Below are 25921 nucleotides of genomic sequence, written 5' to 3' on the forward strand. Positions count from 1 at the left end.
ACTTTGGTCACCTCCTTAAAACTCAATCAAGTTAGTAAGACGTGACCTGCCCTGCACAAAGCCATGCTGACTGTCCCTAATTAAGCCAACTAATTTATCTGAATTGAATGCCATTTGCCATTCCTCTGCCCATTTACCTAGCTGATCACAATCACCCTTTAAACTTTTGATGACCTCCTTCATTGCCTACGATACCACCTATTTTAGTGTCATCTGCAAACTTGCTAACTGTGCCTTGTACGTTCTCATCCAAGTTGATTATATGCTCTTTAGGTGCCATACAAAATAAAGCAAAATATTTTAGTTTTGTAATCCTCTTTTGAGCCGGCCAGGCATTTGAGTTGATCCTGTTTGAGGGCATTGCTTAGTATTTTGTCGCAGTTCTGTTGACCTGGAATCTGACTGTGAGCGGGTTTAAGCAAAACTCCAGCTTGTTTTATAATTCAGTAATTGGTTAGGGACGTAGGTTCCAATAGGTTTTGACTTAACCTTCCATGTTGTGACAGCTATTGACGCTCAGCAGAGTAATTTCATAACCCCCAATCTTCCAGTAACCATGTCTCTCTCACATGCCCATTAATTTCTCTTCTTTCATTTGCTACCTGGGTAATTAACCTACCGGCATATCTTTGGGATGTGGGAGAAAACCTACAGGGAGAATGCGTCGATTCTACAGAGACCCAGCAGTCAGAATCGAATTGGTCACTGGAGCTGTGAGCCAGTAACAGCAACTGCTGTGTCATTATACAATTTACTGCTCATAATGTACTCCCTTGTATCTAACGAGGAAAGACAATGTGGGGTGCTGGGGCACAAGGTTGTTGGTTCCAAAGCACTAGCAAATGTAAAAGGTTTGCATCCATACAAGTAAAGGTGCTACATTCTATGGTTAGGTGTCCGAGACTCATCATTTGCTTTCAGTCTGGTCACGTGAACTGAATGGTCAAGGTTTGTAATCATCAGTTCTAGCTTTTGTCTCAGAAGTAGGGGAGAGAAGTTTCAGTATTACAAAGGTACACCTGGGTTGCAGGCCCTGATAAAGTTTTGCTTAATCTGTTTTCTATTTAATTCCAGCATAAAATGCATATCCTAACACTAATATTCTCAATCACATAGGTCCAAACTGGCTGACATTTTGTTAAGTATGCAGAGCTGGGAATATCTGCTAAATGCACTGCCTCCAAGCAAGTATACTTTCCTGAGAGGAGACAAAAACTGTTCACGGTGCTCCAGGTGTGGTCTCATGAAAAGCGCTGAGTAAATGCAGAAAGACTTGTACTCCAGATCACTTGCAGTGAATGACAACATTGAGCTTGTCTTAATATTTGCGTACCAAGTTTGATACAAGCAAGGAGGCAACCAGATCTCTGAAAACCAATGTTTAATAGTTGCTCTCCATTCCAAAAATATTCTTCCTATCAAATTGAATAACTACATTTGCTCATGTCTTTTTTTGGTGATGAAGGTCATAGGTTTGAGGTGTTGATGGAGTAGCCTAGGCAAGTGACTGCAGTGCATTTTGTAGATGGCAGACATCAGAGCTACTGTGTGATGGGAGTGAGGGAATTAATATCTAGATTGGTGCATGGAATGCCAGGAGATCAGATTGCTTTATCCCAGGTGGTGTCAAACTTGTTGAGTGTTGTTGGAGTAGCACTCATGCAGGCAAGTGGCGGTCATTCCATCATGCTTCTAACTTGCATCTTGTAGATTGCAGATAGGCTTTGGGGTGTTAGGAGGTGAATTGCTCACCCCAGGATACCCAAAGCTTGTCCGGTAAAGCAACATGTTCAATGTTCAGTGCATCGATGCTCTAGGTTCTACCCAGATCACTCTACTGTAGGCATTGATACAGGCTTGGGCAAGCATGAGCTAAAGAGCATAACTTTAGAGTTTGGGTCAGAGTGACCACCCCGAGGATGAATTGTTTCATAGAGTGCAGCACAATGAAGCTCTAGCAAATTTGAACTCGGTGGGTTTTGGGTAAACTCTTCAGTCTGGAGCACTGTCTAACACAAAGGAAGATGGTGTGAACAACCTGTCAACTCGCATTCAAGACGTTACAATGAGGGTTCCTCCATCCATTATTGTTGGTCTACCCATCTTCAGCTGCTGCTTCAATGACCACTGTAGGTCAGAATTTGAAACGTCTGCTGACAATGTAAAATGTTCAATTCTGTTCACAGTTCCTTAGACAATCAGGCGGCTTATGGCTGCGTGCATCAAGATCTATGTAGTATTCAGGCTTGGGCTGAGAAATGGCAAATAAAATTCACTCCAGATATCATTACAGGCTTGGCCAACCATGTACAAAAGTGCAGTATTCCAGAAGTGAAGTGAGAGTGACTATCTGATCCTTCAAGGAATTGACAGCATGCAACACGAGTCATAGCAATTATTATCTCCAAAAGAGTTTTGCTACCTCCCCTTGACATTCCAGGGCATTGCTGCAATTGAATTCTTCACCATCAAATTCCTGAGGAATGCCATTGACCAGAAAAAGTAGGATCACAGTTAAAAAGAACTAGTAGTTCCAGCTGTGTGCAGAGCCTGGGTCTTTTGCAGGGAGTGACTTGCCTCCTGACTTCTGATTTTCCAAAACCTACAAAGCACAAGTCAGGGGTGTGATGTACTGGTTTCTCCTTGCGGTAAGGGGGTAAAGCCGCTTGGTTGTTGAACAGCACATCCTCTCTGCCATCACCCATCTGCAAGGCTTACTCCAACCCTTACTTATTAGGAAGCAACAGGACCAACAGTTTCTAATCCCACCTCAACGGACAAGGGCAGCTGGCAGACGAGAAAACTGCCACCTCCATTGTCCCTCCAATTCTCACACGTCCTGATTTGGAAATGTGTGGGAGTTTATTTATTGTCACTGGGTTTAAATTGTGGAACTCCCTCACACGTTACCGTCCAAAGTGACTCACTTGACCACCTCTGGCTGAGAAATTGGTGGTGGCCTGGCCAGCAATACCCTCATCCCGTGAATAAATAGAGTAGATTTGAAAGAAAAGGGGGATCATTGAGAAACCATAGTTCACTTGTCAACCACTGAAATGGGAAGGTTGCTCCTGTAGTAATAGTTCACAGGCTAAAGTAATTTCCAGTTGTTTCTATTGCTGTAAGCTGCTGAGTATAGGAATAGTGGGATAAGGCAGGAAAACTTGGGCTGGAGAAATGATGCTGGAGGGTGGGCAGTATTAGGAGAAATGTCTTGTTGGTGGGTGGGTTTCATCTCAATGGAATTGAGACCTGTGCCCTTGTGGTAGGGTTAACAAGGGCTCTGGGGGTTATTTAAACCCAGCAACAAGAAACCTGACAGGGTGATGGGCACTAGGATGACAAGGAATAGTGCTACAGTAAAGAATAAGTGAGGAAATAGGATGGATTGGTTAGGGTGGGGGTAAAGTTTGAGAGAGAATGTTAGGCAATCTAAAGTGGGTCTGAAGTGCATGTATATTTGTGCTGTATTAAGTAAGGTTTATGAGCTGCAAATACAGGTTGCCACAGTGACCTGGTTCAAGTAACTTGTGATAGGAGAAAAGACCAAGTGGCTGGTAGTGCTTGCATTTCCTTACAACATGTCATTTTGGCCGATCAGCCCGTGCTAGGATACAGACTCCCATCCCATTCACCTGCTAATTTCTCCTACAACCTACTTTCTGCTGCTCATTTTAAAAAAAAAATTGCCATTTTGGTTTGGAGAGGGGTGACCTCCACCAACCCCCTCCCCCAGTCACCACCACCTCCAGTCTGGTGAGAATTAAGGAACAATCAGTGAGTTGTTGTGCTGCTGAGTGGATGATGTGTACGACTGGATATTGGGAAAGAGTTCTCAAATATGCTGGGATCACTGAGAATGAGTGATGAGGGACGCCAGTCATTTTATTACAGACTGAAGTACTAATAGTGACTGGTACTGAAGGGCAATGAGGAAGAAGGAATTCAAAAGTATGAATCTCCTTCTGGGGGATCAGGTGGGGCTTGTTTTAGCATGAGATTATGTGGAAGCATTGATTATTGTATTGATTTTTTTTTAATGATGTAAAATCCAAATACAAAAATGCTTAATTAGATGAAGGTTACCTTTAGTGAGTCAAAAGGGGTTTGTAATTAAAAATTGTTGGGAAAATCAATAATAGATAAATATATGATATGGTAGAGAATGATGCTGCACATAGAATGGACAGAGGAGAGTTTAAGGAACAAAATAAAGAACAAATAAGAATGGATTACACGTAACAAAAGCAATAACAATAGTTTTATGAACATGCTCCAGAAAAAGCTTGTTGAAGGAAAGGTGGAACAATTAGGGACCAAAAAGGAGGATTTTGTGGATGTAGACGGCATGGCTGAGTAATAATTGATTACTTTTCTCTTGAAGACAGTTGAGCAAAATGCTAGTGGTGATACAGTAAACGAAAGTTGGGTAATTCCAAATGATAAATCTCCTTTTAAAAAGGGGGACTGGTACTGGGAAAACTTCAAGACAACCATCCAGGGTGATATTTATTGGTAGTTTGTGGGGTGGGAGGAAGTAAGGTAATCCATAAAATGCAGCATTCATTTGTTAAAAGCAAGTGTTTAACTAACTTAATGGGGTTGTAGAATATATTGGAGATTGTTGACAAGATGATGTCGATTTGTTGGGTAGACTTTTAGAAGGTGATTGATAAAGTACAGCTTGATAGTGAACCCAAAAGATGGCAGCCGGGTGATCAGTGTACCAGAGATGGAGGGCACCCGAGTGGAACTGAAACCAAGAATGTTCCGAGTATCCCACAAAGACCCCGTATGGGTACCTGTAGCAAACCCATTAGTTTGGAGGAAGTGAGAAGAATCGAAGAAACTATTCCTGAGGAGAGACTCGGGTGCTGGAGGAAATTGTGTGGCCTTCATTCAAGAAGCAAGTGGTCTTCTGGCTATTTTGATGGGTAAATGGGATAATTGAGGCCTGAAAGTTCTCATTCCTGTTTTCAATTTTTTCTGTGGCCTTCCCCCTTGTCATTATTACTTCGCTAGGCCTGTGTATCTTCCAGATATCTGTATTCCTGGCCTCTACACATTCCCTTTTTTTGCTGTTATACTTTTCAGTGTTCCTCCAGTATCCTAAGCCCCCTTGTCTTGGAACTCTCTTCTTAAATCTCTAATCTCTCTATCTGACTTTACTCTTTATTACATTACATGAAAATCTATCTGTTGACCTCGCCTGTTTGAAACTCCTTGTGTGGATTTTCTTTAATGGAGTTGTTCGGCGCATGTTACTACATTACAGGTGTTACATACATGATGTGTTTGGTTGTGCAGCTGCAGACAGTCTAGCTTTTCACAGTTTCACCTACTGTCTACTTGCTAGGAGTAATTGCTGATCACCGGGTGCACCACGTAAAGGAAACCACTGACCTGAAACAGGCGCGTGGCAGGACTGCCGAGGACACCCGCTTCTACCCTATCAATGTGGCCCAGCCCTTCCAGTTCACCCGTAAGTTGTAGTCCCACCGTCTTAACTTTTGAACAAGCTCTTCAAAAGTCAAATCATAGGAGATTTTATCTGTTTTGTTGTAGGAGGATCCTACTGAGCAAAGGTTTATGTTAAGGGGAGTCACATAATTGGCTGAAGGATGACAACATTGTAGAATTGATGTTGAATTCTTTGTTGCTATGTCTTACTGCAGTACAGTTTAAGATGTAAAAGCCTTTCCTGAGGTACATTTCCTTTATGCTGATGCTATCAATACCTCTGGTTGAATTGCTGAGGATGCTGCCTCTTACTGGAGTGCAGATAATGAAAGTGCAAATTCTCTGGTACATTTCCTGAAGGTTACGGAAGGAGTTGATGCTGGTACAGTTCCTTGAGCTGTTTCCAAATGGTAGCCTTGGCCCGACTCCTTGCTGGAGCTGACTGTCAGCCCAGGCTGTGCTCCTGATGGAGCTGACTCTCAGCAGGGATAACAGATGTATGTCCGCTGTTACTCTTCTTGTTATAGAGGCATATCTGTGCCTGCCAGTATTATATACTCAAAATTTTCAAAGCTGTTTTGTTGGTGTTATAGAACAAATGGCAGTGTTGTACAATAGTATATCTGCATTACCTAATGCAGAGAAGGCTGTATGGTGTTTTGTCATAGTAAGATTAACTAGCTTTTCTTTATTTAAAGCATCAATAAGCCCAGGGCACAAATCTGTGCTGATTGGCAGCAGTGCCTGAGGCGGTGAATGGGAGCATGCTTCATTCAGCTGATGGGTTGGAGTTACCCAAGAGGGAGTTGGTTAAATACATAAAGGAGAAACAAACTGCATAAGTATGAGGCAAGAACAGTGCTGTGTGATTCACAGGATACTCTTCAGAAGAGCCAGTGCAGAGTTGATAGACTCTTCTCTTTTAACTTGTTCACTTCACAGGATGTGATTGCTGGCATTTATTGCTCCCCTCTAATTGGCTTTGAAGTGAATGGCCTGCTACGCCAGTCAGTGCCAACCACCCTGTTGGTCCGGAGTCTTGTAGACTTGGGAAGATGACAGATCTCCTTCCCCAAGTAAATCTTTTTAATGATCCCATTCCTGATAATAGCTTTTTATTCCAGGTTTGTCCTCTCTGGTGAAGTAATATGATGTTGTGCGCGTGATTTTGTTGCCTGCAATTCATGCTAACAGTTGGTCCTGTTAACAGGTAAGTGCCCAACAGGCTGGCATCACTATGAGGGCACAGCAAGCTGTTACCGAGTTTATTTAAATAGTGAGGACTATTGGGATGCTGTCCAGACATGTCAACGAGTGAATGGATCATTGGCCACGTTCACTACTGATCAGGAGCTGCGATTCATACTGGCTGAAGAATGGGACCTGGAGGAACGGACGTTGAGTCGCAAGGACCAGCGCAGGTGAGGCTGGGCTGTGGTGGTGGAAGGGTGAAGGGATGAGAAGACTTGAAGTAAGCCTGTGCGTGGAGGCAAAGGGGAGAATAGGTGGGGCAAGGGAGAGGTTGGCACGGATGTAAGAGGAGACAGTGGCCGAGGAATGGGGCTAGTTGGAAAAATAACTAGGTGCCCGAGGGTTAGCTGGCTGGGAGGGTACTTGGGTGGAGATTCGGTGAGGGAATGACAGAGGGTTGTGCCAGGAGAGTGGAAGCCTGGGCTAGAGTGGAGCATGTGTGTGGTGGGGCAGGAAAGAGCTGCTGTGAACTTTTTGGTATTAAGGTTTGGTACTGCCATGAGCGGTTTTATCATTGGAGACTGCAGATTTATTATCCATCTGATAAATTGTTTGTTTACAGGTTCTGGGTTGGCTATCAGTACATGATAACAAACCGAAGCCACACCTCACTAGAAGGGCAGTGGGAAGTAGCTTATAAGAGCAGTAAGTATGCTGAAAGAAAAGTTGATGTAAGTACCACTCATGGTGGCTCAGTACACCGCCGCCTCCTAACCAGTTGACCTCCTCTTACTACCCCTAATGTGTAGTTGTGCAGCACTTTTAATACATCCCATGGCACTTCACGGGTGCAATATCGCCAAAGTTTGATGTTGAGCCACTTAAGGATTTATTCAGACAAATGAAACATGTTAAGGAGGAAAGAGTGGCAGGATGGAATTGTTACGTAGGTACAATAGGCCCCTACAGAAGGGGCAGATAAGTGCCCCTAAGCTTAATGTTGATCAGGTACAACACCAAGGTGGAACCGGGCAAGTATCTGCAAGAGGGATTGAATCATTGGCTAGGGAATTGTTTGTGACAGGAACAGAAAACACTGGCTTCTGTCTCTTCATTATTTATTCGGAGAAAAACTCTACTCATTCAGGCCTGTGCTTTGGACAAAGACAATTCAGAGACAGGATGGGAGGGTGGTAAGATAGACAAGTTGGGGTAGAGCAAGGTGTCTTCATACAAGTACAGTCTTTGGAGAAGAATGGTGCCCAGATGTTCCTGGAGACCATTGCTGGGGACCTGCAGCACCTGCTCCATGTGCGGACAGTCTGCCCGGATCCTACAGTCTCTCCATCACCTCCTGTTGGATGTGATGGAAGCTGCTGCCTTCCCCACAGCAACACCCCCCCCCCCCCTTGTTTGGCTGCACTGCTGTCCCCAGCCTAGACATCTCTATGGTAACAAGTTTCAGTATTGGTCATTTGGCATACTGGCCAGCAGGCAACCCTAAGCCTGTGACCCAACAGTGTATGACCACGCTGTTCACCCCAGCCCTCAGGCAGCCTCCATACATTCCCCTGTCATTCACGCCACACTGAGCCACATAGCAATAAGATCACCATAACTGTTTCATTGCTGCAGGAGTACCATTGGTAGGCTGAGCCCTCCACTAGGTCCTAGCAGAGTAGCATGGTCAGTAGTACATCTCTGTCTAATGCAGATAAAATGCTGTAATGGCCCCTTTCAACAGTGATTTCATTAGCACTTTCATTCCTATAAAATAAGATTTTATTAGTCACATGTACATCGAAACACACAGTGAAACGCATCTTTTGCGTAGGGTATTCTGGGGGCAGCCCGCAAGTGTCGCCACGCTTCCGGCGCCAACATAGCATGCCCACAACTTCCTAACCTGTACGTCTTTGGAATGTGGGAGGAAACCAGAGCACCTGGAGGAAACCCACACAGACACGGGGAGAATGTACAAACTCCTTACAGACAGCGGCTGGAATTGAACGTGGGTCACTGGCACTGTAATAGCCTTAGATTGACCACTACACTACCATGCCTGCCTACACTACCGTGCCTGCCTAGCAACCCTGGAACATGCACTGAGCACTCCACCAGTGTAGTCAACTGGAACACAATTTGTATTCAGGCCAAAGAGGGTTACGTTACCTTTGTCACATTCACATAGCATATCACTAGTTGCTTTGATCAGAGCTATTTCAGATCTGTGATGAAAATCTTAGAAGGATTCAACCAAGGAATTCCAGGGAAATGAGCATGCATTTGGAAGGCTGCAGCATGCATAATGACTTTGGGGAGGAAAGGGAGGTCGATAACAGAGTGCTAGTTTGAAAGGATGGAGTAGTCAAACCTTGTATAATGTGGAGGTGGGTGGTGTATTTGAGAGTTAAGGAGCATCAGGGAAGAGAATTGTAAATTAAAACAAATCAGTGAATAAGGGAACTAGGAAAGGAACGACTGAGTCTAGTGGAAATAAGACAAGAATGCAGGAGATCGTGGACAGGATGAGACATGGGCATAAAGGGAGCTAGCAGGGAGAGTGAAGAAAGATGTACGCGAGGGCCACAGAAACGTCAGAGGTTTGGCCAGCCAGTGCAGGAGGAGTGGCAGGTGCAGTAACACAAGTTCATGGATTCTGAGGAGCAATTTGTTGGCCTTGGAGAGGATGTAGAATTACGAGGTACCACAAGCTAGCTCTGTATTCCCTGGAATTTTTGAAAGTTACTTGGTGATTTGATTGAGGTTTCCATGATATTAAGGGCAACAGGTAGGCTAGAAGCTTTGTTGGTGGGGATCCGAGGATCGGGCACATAGTTACTAAATTAGAGCCCAGCCTTTTGGAATAAAATGAGGAAATCTTCCCACAATGGTGTTTGTTAAATATACATCTGATTAACAATAAGATCGTTGGGCTGCTGGGTGGTGCTGATGATGGTAGAAAGCAGGAATTAAATCATCGATCTGCAAAAGAACACATGGATGGCAAGGGTCTTGTGAGCAAGTTCACTGACTTGGGAGAGATTCCTCTTCTTTGAACTGTCTGTACAGAAAGAAAGAAAAAACACAATGAAGGCTCTTGCACAGTTCTAAAACGTGAAAAGTGGGAAATAATTGCAGGGTTAAAAGGAAAGAGTGGAGGAAGGGTTGGCATGGATTCGGTGGGTCAAGTGGCCTTCTGTATTGTAATGACACTATGATCTTAACTCCTCCTCTTAACCCTCACCACTACCTCCTCTGAATTACACGACAGCCTCTGAATGCCCAGCATCTTCCTGTTCCAAGATAACACCACCAAATCGACTTGTTGCCCTCCAGACCGCCCTTGGTCTCTGCCACCAAGGCACCTCAGCACACCCTAGCATTGCTTTGTACTGTTCCTCCTGTCTACTCACTCCCACCTGTGGCCCCTTGACTCTATCACACCTTCCCTTATTACCACCATTTCTCACCTATGTTGCCTCTCCATCTTGCCATCTTCCCTCCAACCTGCCCCCCTTGCCCCTTGCTCTCGTGTGTCTCTGGTCCCTGCTGTCTCGCCCCCTTTGTAGAGATGGTTTTATTTTCCTTCAAGTTCAGCTGTATTTTGCATGCTTAATAGTGTTTCTCTGCTTCAGGTTCCACGGAAGTCTTCCTTCCCCCAGAACAGGTGCCAACGTTTGGAATGACCATCTCTGAGCAGGAGAATGTGCTGTGCGCTCAGCTGCAATGCTCCCACTTCCCCAGCCTGCGGCACCACGGATTACACAGCTGGTATGCAGAGAACTGCAATGAGAAGTCGGCATTCCTCTGCAAAAGAAGTGAGTGGCGACTATGCCTGCCTCTTGGAATCTGCCAGCCCACTAGGTTGCCACTGTTACATTTCAGTTACCACAGGAAAGGACACGGCAGCTCGGCCCAAGATGAAGCTCGATTTAATGCGAGTTTGATCTGCGCAATTCTACTTGCAGCTCAGAATGGAAGGGGTGTTAGGCCAGATCTTTGTGGTGCATTTTCCCACAGGAGGTTTGGGGATAATCTGGGTCTATGGCTTGCAGGTAGAGGGGTGGTGGAGGGGAGCTACTCCATTTATTTGCACTTACTTTGGTTCTGAGGTTTAGTCTCCTGCTAAGGGGTTGTTGCATTTCAGGTCTGTGTCTCACGACTTCACTAGGTGTAGTTAGGGTTCTCATCGGTTCGTGTAATGCTGATGTCTGAGGTCAGTCCCATTGAACTCAAAAGATGCTGGAAATCTGAAATAGAACAGGAAATGCTGAAGTATTTGGTAAGCTGCCACCTCTTTTAGAATCCTGAGATACAAGCTATCAGGTACTGGGTATTCATTGCTGTTTAGCCCCCTAACTTTAATGTTTTCCCTTTATTAATATTCAAATTCCTCCATTAATTACTTCACTAGATTTGTTATTGTTTTTGGCAATGAAGATAGACAAAATATTTGTTTGATGTTACAGTCTTATCCTTATTTTTCATAATTTCTAACTGAATACAACCTTCTTGATAGTCTAACTGCTTTTCCCCAGAGGATCTCTCTCAATGAGGTTATTAATTCTGTCTCATTGCACTGGATGAGATGCAATTTAGTTTGGTTGCATAATGCATTGTTCCACGAAACTCCTACATGTACTCATGAACTCATTCTTCAAGCTAGTTTTGTCAATTTAATTTTCCAGTTTATGTGAAGGCTAATGATTATGTGAAGGCAGTTTTCCATCCTGTAGACCAAGGGGGTGTTGAGGCCTGTGATACAGGCAGTCAGGAGTGTCGGGGCATTCCATTCCAATGCAAGGTGGTTCCTAGGCTGAGCTCTGTCCTGAGTTCCTCTTCCTTTTTATCACTTTAACCTATGCCTCACGATCCTCCTGTCCTTTCTTGCCCAATCTTTCTTCCACTGCTGAAGGCTTCTTGGGTTTGATATTCTGTATCTTAAACTAAACTACCAAATTCAAACTACAAATTTCAAACTACATGTGCAAAGCCCTCTGTTCTGGCGAAGGGTCTTCGGCTCAAAAATTATTTCTCTTTCCACGGATGTGACGGACTTGCATCTTCCATTTTTATTCCACTATCCATTCACTGAATGCTTGGTCTTTGTTTCTAACTCTTTTTAAACAGGAATTGCTTGTATTTGCCTTTTGTTCTTTGAGTTTCACAGACATTGGGATTTCCAGACTCGATTCCAAGTTGTAGAGCTCTGCTGCAAAGATTTTGCACTATTACTTTCCTCTGTCACAAGTTTAAAGTGAGCGTGGATAGGCCCACGGTTTTGAATTTCAAATTCCCAGACTCTGAACTGCAACGTGATGCACTAGATGACCCTGGAGTGCACCAAGCTTCAGCTGCTGTGTTTTCCATTGTAACTGAGCGGACGATTGATCAGCCTGCAGGTGCCTCTGTTGTGCCTGTGGCTGATAGACTGGTTCAGCTGGTCCTTCAGCTCCAGTGAATGTTGTTTCTGGCTTGTTTTTCATTTCTGGGCTGAAGTGTACTACTCTGCCACTTTCTCTTTGTGTTCCCCTCCAGTCTTCAATATTTGTTTTCTGCCCTACAACTGTTTCTAATTCCTGGATGTTAAATCTCTCAGAAATAACTCCTGTGGTGCAACCTCCAGTATTCTCTATCCTGAAGTAGGATCTCAATCCAAAATGGCAACCATCTCTCTCCCTCCACAGGTGCTACCTGACCTGCTGAGTTCCTCCAGCAATTTTTTTTTTGCTCCAGACTCCAGAATATGCAGCCTCTTTTGTCTCCAATATTCTACATTTCAAACTGCTTCATTCATCCACCACTCTGAAGTCTAAAATCTGATGTGCACCATGCTGATTCCAGTTTGTCAATATATGGGAGAGCTATAAAACACCTCATAATCTCATTGATGTTCAGTTCTGATAAGACCATGTCTCCCAGACCTCATTTCAGCATGGGTCCAAAGTGGACAGAGGTGCAGTGAATGATTATTTTTGACTTCATGGGCAGTTCAGTGCTAATATGTTCTCGTAGGGCAAAAGGATAAGGACAAGAAACTCCAGAAATTGAGGGATGTTGAAAGTTGGATAAAGGGGAAAAAATAAGGAAACATGGCAGTATGGAAAACTGAAAACATGGGAGATCTGGCAATAGTATAGAAATTGAAGGGGAGTGTACTATATATATGGATAAGGGGGGGACACAAAGTATCACTGGGGGACAAGATTACGGAAAGTCCTAAAGCATTTTGTAAATGTATTAAGGACAAAAGCGTAGCCAGGAAAATACTGGAGTCCATTTGGAACCAAAGGGGACATCTGTGCTTGGAAGCAGAGGGTGTAGCTGAGGTCTCAATGTTTCTCATCTGTATTCATTAAGGACATTGTAGTTGGAGAATTCAGGGAAGGGAATGGTGAAATTCTGGAACAAGTTAACATTTTTTTTTAAAAAGAGGAGTTAGATGGCTTGGGTAGAAGAGTGGAAAGTAACACTTAATTACGAGCCAATGACTATGGCAAAAGTTCCAAACACTTCCCTTGATATTCAAAAAGACCATCATTGTTGGACACACCCCAATCCTGAACATTTTGGAGCTCACCATTCAACAGAAACAAGTAGACCAGCCACTTAAGTACTTTCCTACCAGTGCACATCAGAAGCTGGATATTCTCCTGACTCTCCAATGCCTTTTCAAAACCCACAGCAGCAGAGTGGTTAAAATAGTCTTTGATGCTTGGATGAGTGCAGCTCCAAAACACAAACTTTGACACCATCCAGGACTTGAAACATTGTCTCCCTGTACGAGTGCCGCAGAGAGCTGTAATATGTAACTAGTGCAAAATGCACTGCAGCAAATTCCTGAGGCTTCGGCGACCGTTCCCAAACCCACTACGACTACCATCAAGGAGAGTAAGCAGTGGAGAAAACCACCACCCACAAGTCCCACACTATTCTGGTTTGGATGTACATTGCCGCTCCCTTAGCATTGGGTCAGAATTGTGAAGCTCCTTGCCCAGTGATGCTGAGAATACATTCACTGTTTAGACTGGACTGGCCTTTGCAGCAGCTAACCACCATCCGTGAGGGTAATTAGGAATGGGTAGTGACCATAGTCCTTGCCAGCAGTGCCCATATCCTGTATATGAATACTAAATGGATATGGTGGATATGATGTACTCCACTGGGATCATTGAAGCAACTCTGACGGAGGCAAGTGGCAATACTGTTGGCTGTAGCATGGCCATCAGTAGCAACAGGCTGGCTACAAACCAGGAAGTTGCCAGTTTTGACCTGGCTCTGTTACAGATAATCATGAGTTTTGGTTTGGCTGTGGGAATAAATGGTATTGGAATAACTGTGATTGTTAGTGTCAGAATTGCTGTGAAAAAGGCCATGTAAGACTGGCTGCGAGCTGCCACCATCTGTTGGCCTTGACACCAGAGGTCACCAGTACTGTCTCTCAAGCCAACTGAATCATGCTACTTGGACAATATCCTAAGCCGGTCAATTATTTGCTCTCGTCTCTCTGAGCTACTTCAGCTGACAACTTCATTGAGACACTTTATCAATTGTTTTTTTTAGAAGTCCATATAAATTACATTCATTGAAACTGCTGTGGTTATCTCTTCAAAAGTGTTAAAGGTTTTGAGTGATTAAGCTAGCTAACTGTTCTGTACTTCCCTGGTTTCTCTTTGTTTAAAGAACAGACTGACCTTCATTTTCCCAGAATAAAGCAGTTTTTGAACTGAGTGTTTAGATTATCATGAACCTCTCGCCTGCTTCTGAAATCTAGAGTGGAAACCCATCTGCCCTTATTCCCACCAACAAGCCAATTCACCCATCACTTATCTTTCTTTTTGTTGTTCTAACATATTATGTGCACTGCCTTTTCTGTACCAACATGTGGCCTCTTCCCTAGTGTAAGGAATCAGTGTGTTGGTCCTCAGAAGTGGGACACATTTTTGAATAAGGGAGCTGGTAAAGTCCAAATTAAAGGTGGTTTAGTGGGTAGATGGAATAGTGGGGAAGTGTTTGGATTTGTTGTGGCTGTGGTAGGTTTGGAAAAATACTAAATTGATTGGAGTGATTCTGAAGTACTGGTAGAAATACAAATAACATTTATTCCATCATTGAGATTGGATTTAGTAAACAAGCATAAGGAATAGGAGCAGGAAAGGGCCAAACGGCTTCTCAGGCCTGTTTTGTTAATCAATGTGATTGCGGCTGATTTTTCTTCATCGAGCCTCTTTCCTTGCCTTTTAATGAGAGGAGGAGGATGAGAGGAGACATGATAGAGGTGTACAAAATATTGAGAGGAATAGATAGAGTGGACAGCCAGCGCCTCTTTCCCAGGGCATCAGTGCTCAATACAAGAGGGCATGGCTTTAAAGTAATGGGTGCGAAGTTCAAGGGAGATGTCAGAGGAAGGTTTTTTTTACCCAGAGAGTGGTTGGGGCATGGAATGCACTGCCTGGGGCGTTGGTGGAGGCAGGTATATTGGTCAAATTCAAGAGATTGCTAGGTAAGCATATGGAGGAATTTAAAATAACGTGATGTGGTAGGAAGGGGTTACATAGTCTTATGCGAGGTTTAAAGGTCGGCACAACATTGTGGGCCGAAGGGCCAGTATTGTGCTGTACTGTTCTATGTAAGTCCTTGGTGCCCGAAAGCCAGAGTCTTATATATATATTCAGTACAGAACATCTATAATCTCTTATTTAATAATTCCAAAGATTCCCAACCTTTTATGAAGAAATACCAGGACACTTAAGTTTTAAATGGCAGTTCCTTGTCCTGAAGCAATGCCCCTATACATTCCAGCCTGGAAAAAATTCTTAGCACCCACTTGATCAAACCTTCCAAGATATTCTAAAGGAAAATATAGTGGAATGACTGTGTTAAAGTGATTGCAACATCAGAATTTCTCCAGAGAACATTCAACTCATCCCAGTAATCAGTCTGGTAAATTGTTTTTTTTTAGTCACATGTACCAAGGTACAGTGAAAAACTTTGTTTTGCATGCCATCCATACAGATCATTTCATCACATCATTGCATTCAGGTAGTACGTGGGAAAACAATAACAGAATGCCTTGTTACAATTACAGAGCGAGTACAGTGCAGGCAGACGATAAGGTGCAAGGCCATAAGGTAAATTCTGAGATCAAGAGCCCATCTTATCGTACGATAGTTCTATAACGGTGGGATAGAAGCTGTCCTTGAGCCTGGTGGTACGTGCTCTCAGGCTTTTGTATCTTCTGCCCAATGGAAGGGGGGAGAAGAGAGAATGTCTGAGGTGGGAGGGGTCTTTGATTATGTTGGCTGCTTTACTGAGGCAGCGAGAAGTGTAGATTGAGTCTACCTGGAATTAATTGGAGTAAGCAGCATGAATGTTGGGAGCTGTGGCTATAAACGGCCAATCCCACTCTGAGCTCCTTCATCAGACCATCAGGGTGAGTGTGGAACAGGCGCCGTCAGTGATGAGAATGTGTCAGTTGACCCACTTAATCAAAGTGGAACAAATGAGTGCAGAACTCAGACATAACTCTGGAGCTCCTTAATCAGTAAGGAGGTTGAGGGTAATGGAGAAGGCAGGAGAATGGGGTTGGGGGGGAAATAATCAGCCACGATTGAACTGTGGAGCAGACTTGATGGGCTGAATGGCCTAATTCTGCTCCTATATCTTCTGGTCTTGTGGTAAATATCTGTGTAATAAGTTGATGGTAATGTGGTGGGCCCTGACTGGCAGGATAGACTTGTACAAGTAGGATAAGAAAAACTTGGTTAACCTTCATCTTTAACTTCGACTCCTATCACAAACCTTCCACTTGTTCTACACGTCCTTCCCCCCACTTTCTCTCCTACTGAAAGCCAACATGTTCTCTCTCTTTACCAGTTCTGAAGAAGGGTCATGGATCCAAAATGTTAACTGTTTCTCTTTTCACCAATTGTTGCCTGAACTAGGTGTTTCCAGCATTTTCTGTCCTTGTCTGAGTGGGCCTGGTAGATGTGAAGATGTCTGGGAGTGTGGGGGAACTGGGGGCTTTTATTCTGAAGGATGTGATTGTGCATGCACATTATTATGTACCCCTGCAAATGGAAGAAGCATCAAGGGAAGTAAATATGTTAATGTAGTTTGTTATTTAGCATGATTTTAATGTCTGCTTGAAGGGGTTTAACATTTTCTTGCTGCTGCAGGTCCTCTCTCCACCAGCTTGTGAATTTCTTCATTATGACTATGTAAGTAGCTGTCAGGGCATTAGCAGTGGTTTGAGTTGTCTTTGACTAAACTTTGAGCCCAAACCCGTACATGAGCCCAGGACCTCTTCTCCAAGTTTTTGTTCAGCCCTTGTAATTCTCAGCCTTGTCTGGGTGCTGCGCGGATCGGGATCGAACTGTAAACCTGTGTCTGACCATGTGCTAATCTTCCAGGTCAAACCTGCGTGGATATAAAAGATAACGTGGTAGACGAGGGCAAGTACTTCACTCCAAAGGGTAACGATCCATGCTTGAGCTGCACCTGCCACAATGGCGAGCCCGAAATGTGCGTAGCCGCTCTGTGCGAGCGGCCACAGGGGTGTCAGCACTATGAAAAGGATCCAAAGGAATGCTGCAAATTCACCTGCCTTGACCCAGGTAAAGCAACTCTCACATAGATGCGATTGATGAGTGAATGTGGGTGTACCGGGGATAGCAGGCTAGGTTTTCAAAGTCTGAAGGTCGTTGGAGGAAACCTGCACTGGGGTGGGTCACTACAAGCTGTGACTTCCCAGCCAGGCCTTGCCTTATGCCAGAATCTATTTGTAAATTGGAAGTAGCAGGTCCATGGAAAAATCACCATAGAGTTTATTGCATCTGAAGAGGGAAGTTGATACAAGAAAATCAGGCACAGTGTGTGGGTTGCTTCATTTTATGGGATTATAGGGTGGGCAGTACTAGTGAGGCAAGCATTTAATGCTCTTAAACTGCTGCAGTCCGTCTGGTGAAGGAACTGAAGCAGGAGGATGTGGAATCAAGTTTGAGTCCAGAATATTTGGTATTGGTCTATTATTGTCACTTGTACCGAGGTGCAGTGAAAAACCTGTCTTGTACACCGATCATACAGGTCAATTCATTACACAGTGCAGTTACATTGAGTCAGTACAGTGTGCATTGAGGTAGTGCAGGTAAAAAACAGTAACAGTACAGAGTAAAGTGTCACAGCTACAGAGAAAGTGCAGTGCAATAAGCTGCAAGGTCACAACAAGGTAGATCATGAGGTCAGAGTCCATCTCATTGTATAAGGGAACCGTTCAATAGTCTTATCACAGTGGGGTAGAAGCTGTCCTTAAGTCTAGTGGTACGTGCCCTCAGGCTCCTGTATCTTCTACCCGATGGAAGAGGAGAGAAGAGAGAATGTCCTGGGTGGGTGGGGTCTTTGATTATGCTGGCTGCTTCACCAAGACAACGAGAGGTAAAGACACAGAGTCCAAGGAGGGGAGGCTGGTGTCCGTGACGCTTTGTCTGTCACTTCCTTGCTTTGTACTGTCAAAGGTGCCGCTATGTGGATAAGTTGTTAACCAATGCCTTGTCTGCATCTCGGGTAGCCCTAAAAGAATAAGGGGGTTCTTCCAGAAGGACTGCTCCCTCAAGCAATACAAAAGCAGCTTATCTGATCATTATCGCATTGCTGTGTCTAGGAGCTTGTACAGAGATTGGCAGCTGCATTTCCCACAACGTTGGAGGATCTCAGCAGGTCAGGCAGCATCTATAGAGGGAAATGGACAGTTGACATTTCAGGTCGAGACCCTTCATCCGCTCCAGTGGTTGGGGTCCTGTCTGTACAAAGGAGGATGGTTGTGGTTGTTGGAGGTCAACTTATACCAGCCCCAGGACACTAATGCAAGAACTTCTCAGCAGTCCTAGTCTCAACCATCTTCAGCTGGCTTCATCAGTGACATTCAGTAATCATAAGACCAACAGAGGCAACACTTGAATAAGGTTCAATTTCATTCACAACTCCTCAGCAAATGAAGTGGCTTATGCCACCACTAAGCATGGGCTGATATGTGGCAAGCAGTATTTGAATCACTCCAGGGTCTGGCCATGACCACCTCAAACAAGGGAGTATAACCACATGCCCTTGACATTTAATGCCATTATCACCACCCTTGGGGTGGCTCACCTCCAAAAACCCTTCCACCATCTCCAGGGCGCAGGTCAGGTGTGTGCTGGAAATATCCTCCACTTGCCCGAATGAGGACAGCTCAAACAACTCGAAAGGTCCCAATGCCGGGGAGGCAAGATCAGCCTGATTGATCGACACCCCATCTACCACCCTGAACATTTATTCCCTCCACCACTGCCACACTACGGCTGCAGTGTGTACCATCTGCAGAATGCACTGTTGTTACTTGCCTGATCTTTTCTAACAGCACCTCCCCCAATCCATATTGTCTACTGCCAAGGAGGACAAAGGCAGCAAGGCACTATCACTTCTTGTAGGTTCTCAAAGCTGCAAACCATTCTGCCGTGAAAATATACTGCTGTTCCTGGGCCTGGATTCCAGAGCTCCTTGTCCCACAGTTGTAGAACCATCTTCACTGAATGGATTGCACTAATGGAAGAAAGTGACTCGCTACAACCTGCTAAAGTACAGTTGGAGACTGGCTTTGTCAGTGACATCCACAGCCCTAAACTAAATAATGAAGAGGCAGTTCTCCTCACCTCCCACACTGTGCTCAGACAGTCTCCTGTACCCCATCCGATGCTCAGGCTAATTATTCTCACTCCACCACCACCTCCTGCACCAGCCAGGTGCTCGGGCAGTTCCCAACAATTCCCCCAATCCCCTCCTGTAGCCTGGTTTCTCCCACCAACCCTGTGCTCAGAAATGTAACCTAGATTCTCTCCCATTCAGTCCACCAATCACCTCAGACTCGTGTCTCTCCACTCCCCTTCGCTTCGTACTGCCCTCTCCCCTTCCCACTCTCAGTCCTGTTGCAGGGTTTTGACCCAAAATGTCAACGGTTCCTCCCCGCCCCCTCCCCGCAGATGCTGCTTGACCCACTGAGTTCCTCCAGCAGATTTTGTCTCTCCATTGCTTCTGCTCACTACCCCTGTGAGACCCCCTCCCCCTGTGCTTCAGTCTAAATGCAGCCTCGCCCTCTCCTCTGCTCCTCTGTTTGGGTAACTCCCACCCTGTACTTGCATACTACAAAACCTCCACACCACCCACAAACCCTAACCCTACGTGATCGGGTTCAATTCTGTGCTTGGCCTCGCCCCACCAGGATTAATGTGCATGAATGTTAAGTATGGGTCAGATTTTCAGCAGCAGATGTTCTGAAGGGAGCTTAAAATTGGGTGCCAATTAAGGCCTTTTTGGGGGGGGGGGGGGTGGGGGGGGGAAATAACATTGGCCTGCGTTAATCAGTTGGCCTGAGATGCTTAGAATTCGATTCTGTCTCAGTGACCAGGGAAGGGGGTGGAGTTGGTGTCCAGGGGATGGAATGGTGCAGGAGGCTTTATTATGTAGCATTGTAACTTGTGCCCCTGTGCTTCTGTCTGTTTCTTCATCCAGTGTCTAGGGGATGGAATGGTGCAGGAGGCTTTATTATGTAGCATTGTAACTTGTGCCCCTGTGCTTCTGTCTATTTCTTCATCCAGTCTCACCTATATAGTCTACCCTATTTTGAACTGCGAATGAGAAGATGATTTCCAATAGCCAACTGTTTGCAGGGAAGAGATCAGTGCTGTTTCAGTAGCTAATAGTGGAAGATCTCAAGCAGATCATGCGCTGAGTGTAACTGTCCTGCTGTATCCCTGTGCCCACAGATGGCAGTGGCATTTTTGACTCCATGGCAAGTGGAATGCGTCTGATCGTAAGCTGCATCTCCTCCTTCCTCATCCTGTCACTGCTCCTCTTCATGGTCCACCGGTTACGGCAGCGACGGAGAGAGCGTATTGAGTCTCTTATTGGGGGCAACTGTAAGTTTCATATCACAGAGGAACTGTACAAGTACTGTTGGAGTCATAAAAGCTCTTCAGTTATTACTGATGACATCCAGCTTTTTCTCCCCATCACTGTTCTCCAACACCAGCACTGTTTGTCCTGGGACATCTTTATAGGTCCCTGCTCTGCACTCTCACCATCAACTCCAAATAGGAACAAACAAAAATACATTGGCCTTAATTACAAGAGTGGAGGTCTTCCTCTGGTTATTTGGGGCTCTGGTGAGACCAAATGTAGAACATTGTGTCTGGTCTTGTTACCTAAGGATGTAGAAGAAGTTAGCAAAGGTTCACCACATTGATTCTTGGGATGGCGGGTCTGTCATATGAGGAGAGAGTGAACAGTCTGGGCCTGTAATTCCTGGAGTCCAGAAGAATGAGAGGTGATCTCAAAATATTTTTTATGAAACTTGCCAGGTTAGATACAGGGATGATGTTTCCCCCGGCTGGAGTGTCAAAAGCTGGGTTCACTGTCTCAGTGAGGGGTCAGCCATTCAGGATAGAGGTCAGGAGAAACTTCTTCACCCAGAGAGTATTGGATCTTTGGAATTCTGTACCCAAGGGCAGAGGAGGCTCTGTTGCTGAGTATATTCAAGATGGAATGATGGATTTTTGTATATCAAGGGACTTGAGGCATCTGGGGTTACTGCAGGGAATTGGTGACGAGGTAAATGATCTTACTGAATGGCAGAGCAGGCTCAAGGGGACAAATAGTGTTCACTCTGATACTCCCTCCCCAAACCATTTGTTCTGCGGGTAAAAGATAAGACATCTTTATTAGTCACATGTACATCGAAACACAGTGAAATGCATCATCCGCGTAGGGTATTCTGGGGGCAGCCCACAAGTGTCGCCACACTTCCGGCGCCAGCATAGCATGCCCACAACTTCCTAACCCGTACATCTTTGGAATGTGGGAGGAAACCGGAGCACCCGGAGGAAACCCACGCAGACACGGGGAGAACGTACAAACTCCTTACAGACAGCGGCTGGAATTGAATCCGGGTCGCTGGCGCTGTAATAGTGTTACGCTGACCACTACACTACTGTGCTAAGCTGTACATACACTCCCATCAGGTTAAATCTGCTAAATTTCCTGTTGGGTTTGGGACAGATTTGTATGTTGAAGTTGCAATATTGATATAAATTGATTTTGAATCAGCTTCCTCTTGCCCAACTATTTTAGATGATCAAGGTTGCTTGAGTGAAGCTAATGTTCTGTGCCTGTTATAACTTGACCGAGGGGAGGGGGGGTGGAGATGACCTGGCCGAGCGGAGGGTGGGGGTGGAGGCGGAGCCTGGGGAGAGGTGAAGGGGGAGCCATGTGGTTTTGGGGGGGTTGGAGAGACCCTGGAGCAGGGGAACCTGGGACAGTGGAATAAATTCCCCTTGTAACATTGAGCGGAGTAAAGGGGAAAGCTTTGGGTTTTGCTGGCTGTCAGTGTTGGTTCCTGATTTGATCTTTGTGGACGTTTGCTGACACTGCACCTGGTCTAGAGCTAGCGGCTAATTTTTCCGGTTTTCCTTTCACAGTGCATCATTTTAACCTCGCCCGAAGCAGAATGCCAGGCTTCGATTACGGTCCGGACAGCCTTGGATCAGGCCTAACTCCGCTGCATCTTTCTGATGATGGCGAGGGAGGAGCATTCCACTTCCAGGATCCCCCGCCTCCGTACACGGCTTATAAATACCCAGACATTCAGCATCCCGATGACCCTCCGCCACCATATGAGGCATCCATCAATCCAAACAGCATGCTTTGTGTCAGCCCAGGTAGGTCCTACCTACTCCACGTCTCTGTGCCCTGTTACTGTGATGATTCTGAGTAGCATGGTCTACGGTGGTTATCCCTGTATCATAGCCCCGTGATCCATGGATAGTTGGAGAGATCAGTCAAACGGGCTTCAAGGTGTGAGCCAGAGTGGAATTAGACTGGGAAATTCTCTGGGGACAGATGATAGTTGAAGGTTTGATTTTCTCCATCCCCCTAGGAGTGTGGTACATTAGAAAGATGTGGCACATTTCTTGCATACTAGATTTTTAATTAAAATGATGTGGGTATTGCTGGCACAGCTTATCCCGAGTTGCCCTTGAAGGTGGTTATGAACAGCTGCAGTATTTGCAAGTAATTCCTACAGTATTGTTAGGTTGCAACTTCCAGGATACTCTGCAGCCAAGAGGGGGACCTGCGAGTGGTGGTGTTCCCACCCGCTCATTCTGTTGGGTGGTAGAGGTCATAAGTCTGGGAGGTAGTGCTGGGCAGACTGCTGCCGTATCTTTTGCAGAAGGCATGCCGGCAGTGGAAGGAGTGAATGTACAAGGTGGGGATGTGGGCACCCAACGTTTGAGCTGTTTCGGGGTTGTTGCAGCTGCACTCATCTCAGGCAAGTGGAGAGTATTCCGTTGCTCTCGTGATGTGCCTTGTACGTAGTGAACCGACTCGGAGTTGGGAGGTGAGTCACTCACCACTGGACACCCAGCCACTATTGCTTTGTATTTTTGTTTCTGATCAGTGGTGTTCCCCAGGATATTGATGGTGGGAAACTTCACAATGGGAATGTGATTGAATTGTAGTGCAGGTGGTTAAATTCCCACTTGCTGGAATATTGGTATTGGTTTATTATTGTCACTTATACCGAGGTACAGTGGAAAAACTTGTCTTGTATACCAATCGTACAGGTCAATTCATTACACAGTGCAGTTACACTGAGTTAGTACAGAGTGCATTGATGTAGTACAGGTAAAAACAATAACAGTACAGGGTAAAGTGTCACAGCTACAGAGAAAGTGCGGTGCAATAAGGTGCAAGGTCACAACAAGGTAGATCATGAGGTCAGAGTCCATCTCATTGTATAAGGGAACTGTTCAATAGTCTTATCACAGTGGGGTAGAAGCTGTCCTTAAGTCTGGTGGTACGTGCCCTCAGGCTCTTGTATCTTCTACCCAATGGAAGAGGAGAGAAGAGAGAATGACCTGGGTGGGTGGGGTCTTTGATTATGCTGGCTGCTACACCAAGACAGCGAGAGGTAAAGACAGAGTCCAAGGAGGGGAGGCTGGTGTCCATGATGCGCTGGGCTGTGTCCACAACTCTCTGCAGGTGCCTGGCACTTCTGTGGCTGCAAAGTTACTTGTCGCTTATCAGTCTGTTGTCCAGGTCTAGCCACATGCAGACGTGGGCTGCTTTAGTAGCTATGGAACTGAAGATTGTGCAGTCAACAGCAAACATCCCCATTTCTGCCTTGCAAAGATCAATAAGGGAGCAAGCCTAATCCTGCTCGTTTTCTTATTTTATGCTCTTAAGCAGCATGTTGCTTTCACTGTGTAGCATACATTAATCCTGTGTTTTAGTTCCCTAAGTGAGCACTGAATTTTTGGATACATCTGGTCCTCCTGGCATGCCCTTCTACACACACCAGTGCACTGGTGTAACAGTAATGTTGGAGTGAGGGATGTTCTGGGCCTGAGGTTACCAATTGTGCTGAAGTACACTTCTGCAACAGCTGGTGATCCACAGCACTCTTAGATGGCTGGTCTTGAACTATTAGACTTCTTCTGAATCAGTCCCATTTAGCATGCTGCTTTGTCACACAACATGATGGAGGGTGTTCTCCGTGCTGAGATGGGAGTTTGTCTCCACATGGAAGGTGTGGTAGTCACCCGTATCACACTGTCATGGACAGATGCATCCAGAACAGATAAATTATTGGGGATGAAATCAAGTACATTTATTTTGCATTGGAGATCAGTCACCAGGTACAGATCCAGTCTGACAGCCTTGTGCTGTAGGACTTGGCCAGATTGTTCAGTTGTGGTGATTTTTGTGCATTGTACTTTCAAGTGAAGTTCAACATGGAGCACTAATTTCATCAGTTGGACAGGCCAGCTAGTGATGATTATTTGGAGGATTTATTTGACCTGATGCTTCATGGGGTACAGAGGCAATGTTAAAGACTCCCAGAGTTTCCCCCTTCCACTGTTAACCACTGAACCTTTTCCTCTGGGAGCTGTGTCCTGCCCATGTGACAGGACATACGTAGCCATGGTGATGTAATGTGGAACATTGGCTGTAATGTTTCTGGGTTTGGTAGACTGTTGTCTGACTTGCCTTGGGACAGCTATTTGGTTCCAATGTAGACACCAATTCCCAAATGTTCTTGAACTCATTACAAGGTCGACCGGCTTGGGGGAAGCCTTTACATTTCTAATTCTAGAGTCAATTCTGGTGTTTACATGTAGAGGTCTGATACAACTATGTGACTTGCTGGCCGTGTCAGAGAGCACTTGGTCTGGATGTTGATGAAGCTTTAACAACATCTTGGTAGTTTTGTGATCATCATTACTACTATCAGTTTTCTTTAATATTCCGGATTTAATTAATCAAATGAAATTCTCCACATGCTGTGGTGACATTTGATCTCAAGTCTGCAGGGCACAACTGCATGCTTCTGGATTACAGAGGATGTATGGCACAGAAAAGGGCCAAACTGTCCATGCCAGTGTTGTGCTGCACTTTGGCCTCTCTCCATCTTTCACCTAAATACGTCAGTGAACTCCCTATTCCCTTCCTCCTATGGTTGCCTAGCCTCAACTTAAATATGTCTATACTGTTCACTTCAATTACTCCCTAAGGTGTTTTCACCACTCTTTGGGTTAACAGGTTTCCTTTGAATACCCTACTGGATTTCCTGGTGACACTTTTGTATGGATGGTCTCTAATTATGGTCTTCCTACATGTAGGAGCAATTCTCTCTGCACCATTCTATCAAAATCTTTCTTCATGTAACAACTCTGTTGGGTCACCCTTCAGCCTTTCCTCAAGAGAAAAGAGACGAGTCTGTTTATCCTTTTACTGGTGTATAAACCCTCATTTCTGGTTTCATTTGTTTTATAAAATTGCAGTTAGAATGATATGCAGTTCTCTGTGTAGCCTGACTGTTTGATACAGATTGGCCAAAACTATCCCACTCTCCAGTTCTAACCACCTAGCTTGGTTGGCTTTTTTTTAATGTCCTTGTTACCCCTTGGCACAAGTAGTCATCCTGGGGATTATTCTTGCATTTCTTGTAATAATCAGTTAACCAAAGGGTAAACCTAAAGTTTCTTTTATACAAACTGCTTTAGTCCAAGGATGGAACTTCAACAGATTGGCTGATCTCTCTCTCTCCTCCATGTTATCTGCTGCCCTAGTGTTTTCCTGGCTTTGATGTTCCAAGCCCTGCTACACTTGGCATTTGCCAAAGACACTAAGCTGGTAGCCAATAAACTCAACCCAGCCAAAATGATTCAGAACAACA

At 45.0% G+C, this 25921-nt stretch overlaps 1 protein-coding gene across 2 annotated transcripts in view; it reads left to right on the plus strand.

Moving 5' to 3' along the window:
* Window positions 1–25921, plus strand: part of dgcr2 (DiGeorge syndrome critical region gene 2) — a 56641-nt gene that overhangs the window by 27576 nt on the left and 3144 nt on the right. Inside the window, exons 4-10 of one of the 2 annotated variants that reach the window (XM_052031792.1) lie at window positions 5357–5482; window positions 6671–6881; window positions 7274–7356; window positions 10290–10472; window positions 17067–17270; window positions 20451–20603; window positions 22161–22400. In XM_052031792.1, the coding sequence (XP_051887752.1) occupies window positions 5357–5482; window positions 6671–6881; window positions 7274–7356; window positions 10290–10472; window positions 17067–17270; window positions 20451–20603; window positions 22161–22400 (1200 nt within the window). The remainder of the gene's footprint in view (window positions 1–5356; window positions 5483–6670; window positions 6882–7273; window positions 7357–10289; window positions 10473–17066; window positions 17271–20450; window positions 20604–22160; window positions 22401–25921) is intronic. The other variant, XM_052031793.1, reaches the window with a different exon arrangement.

Source organism: Pristis pectinata, chromosome 17 (genome assembly GCF_009764475.1).
Source record: "Pristis pectinata isolate sPriPec2 chromosome 17, sPriPec2.1.pri, whole genome shotgun sequence".
Lineage (NCBI taxonomy): Eukaryota > Metazoa > Chordata > Chondrichthyes > Rhinopristiformes > Pristidae > Pristis > Pristis pectinata.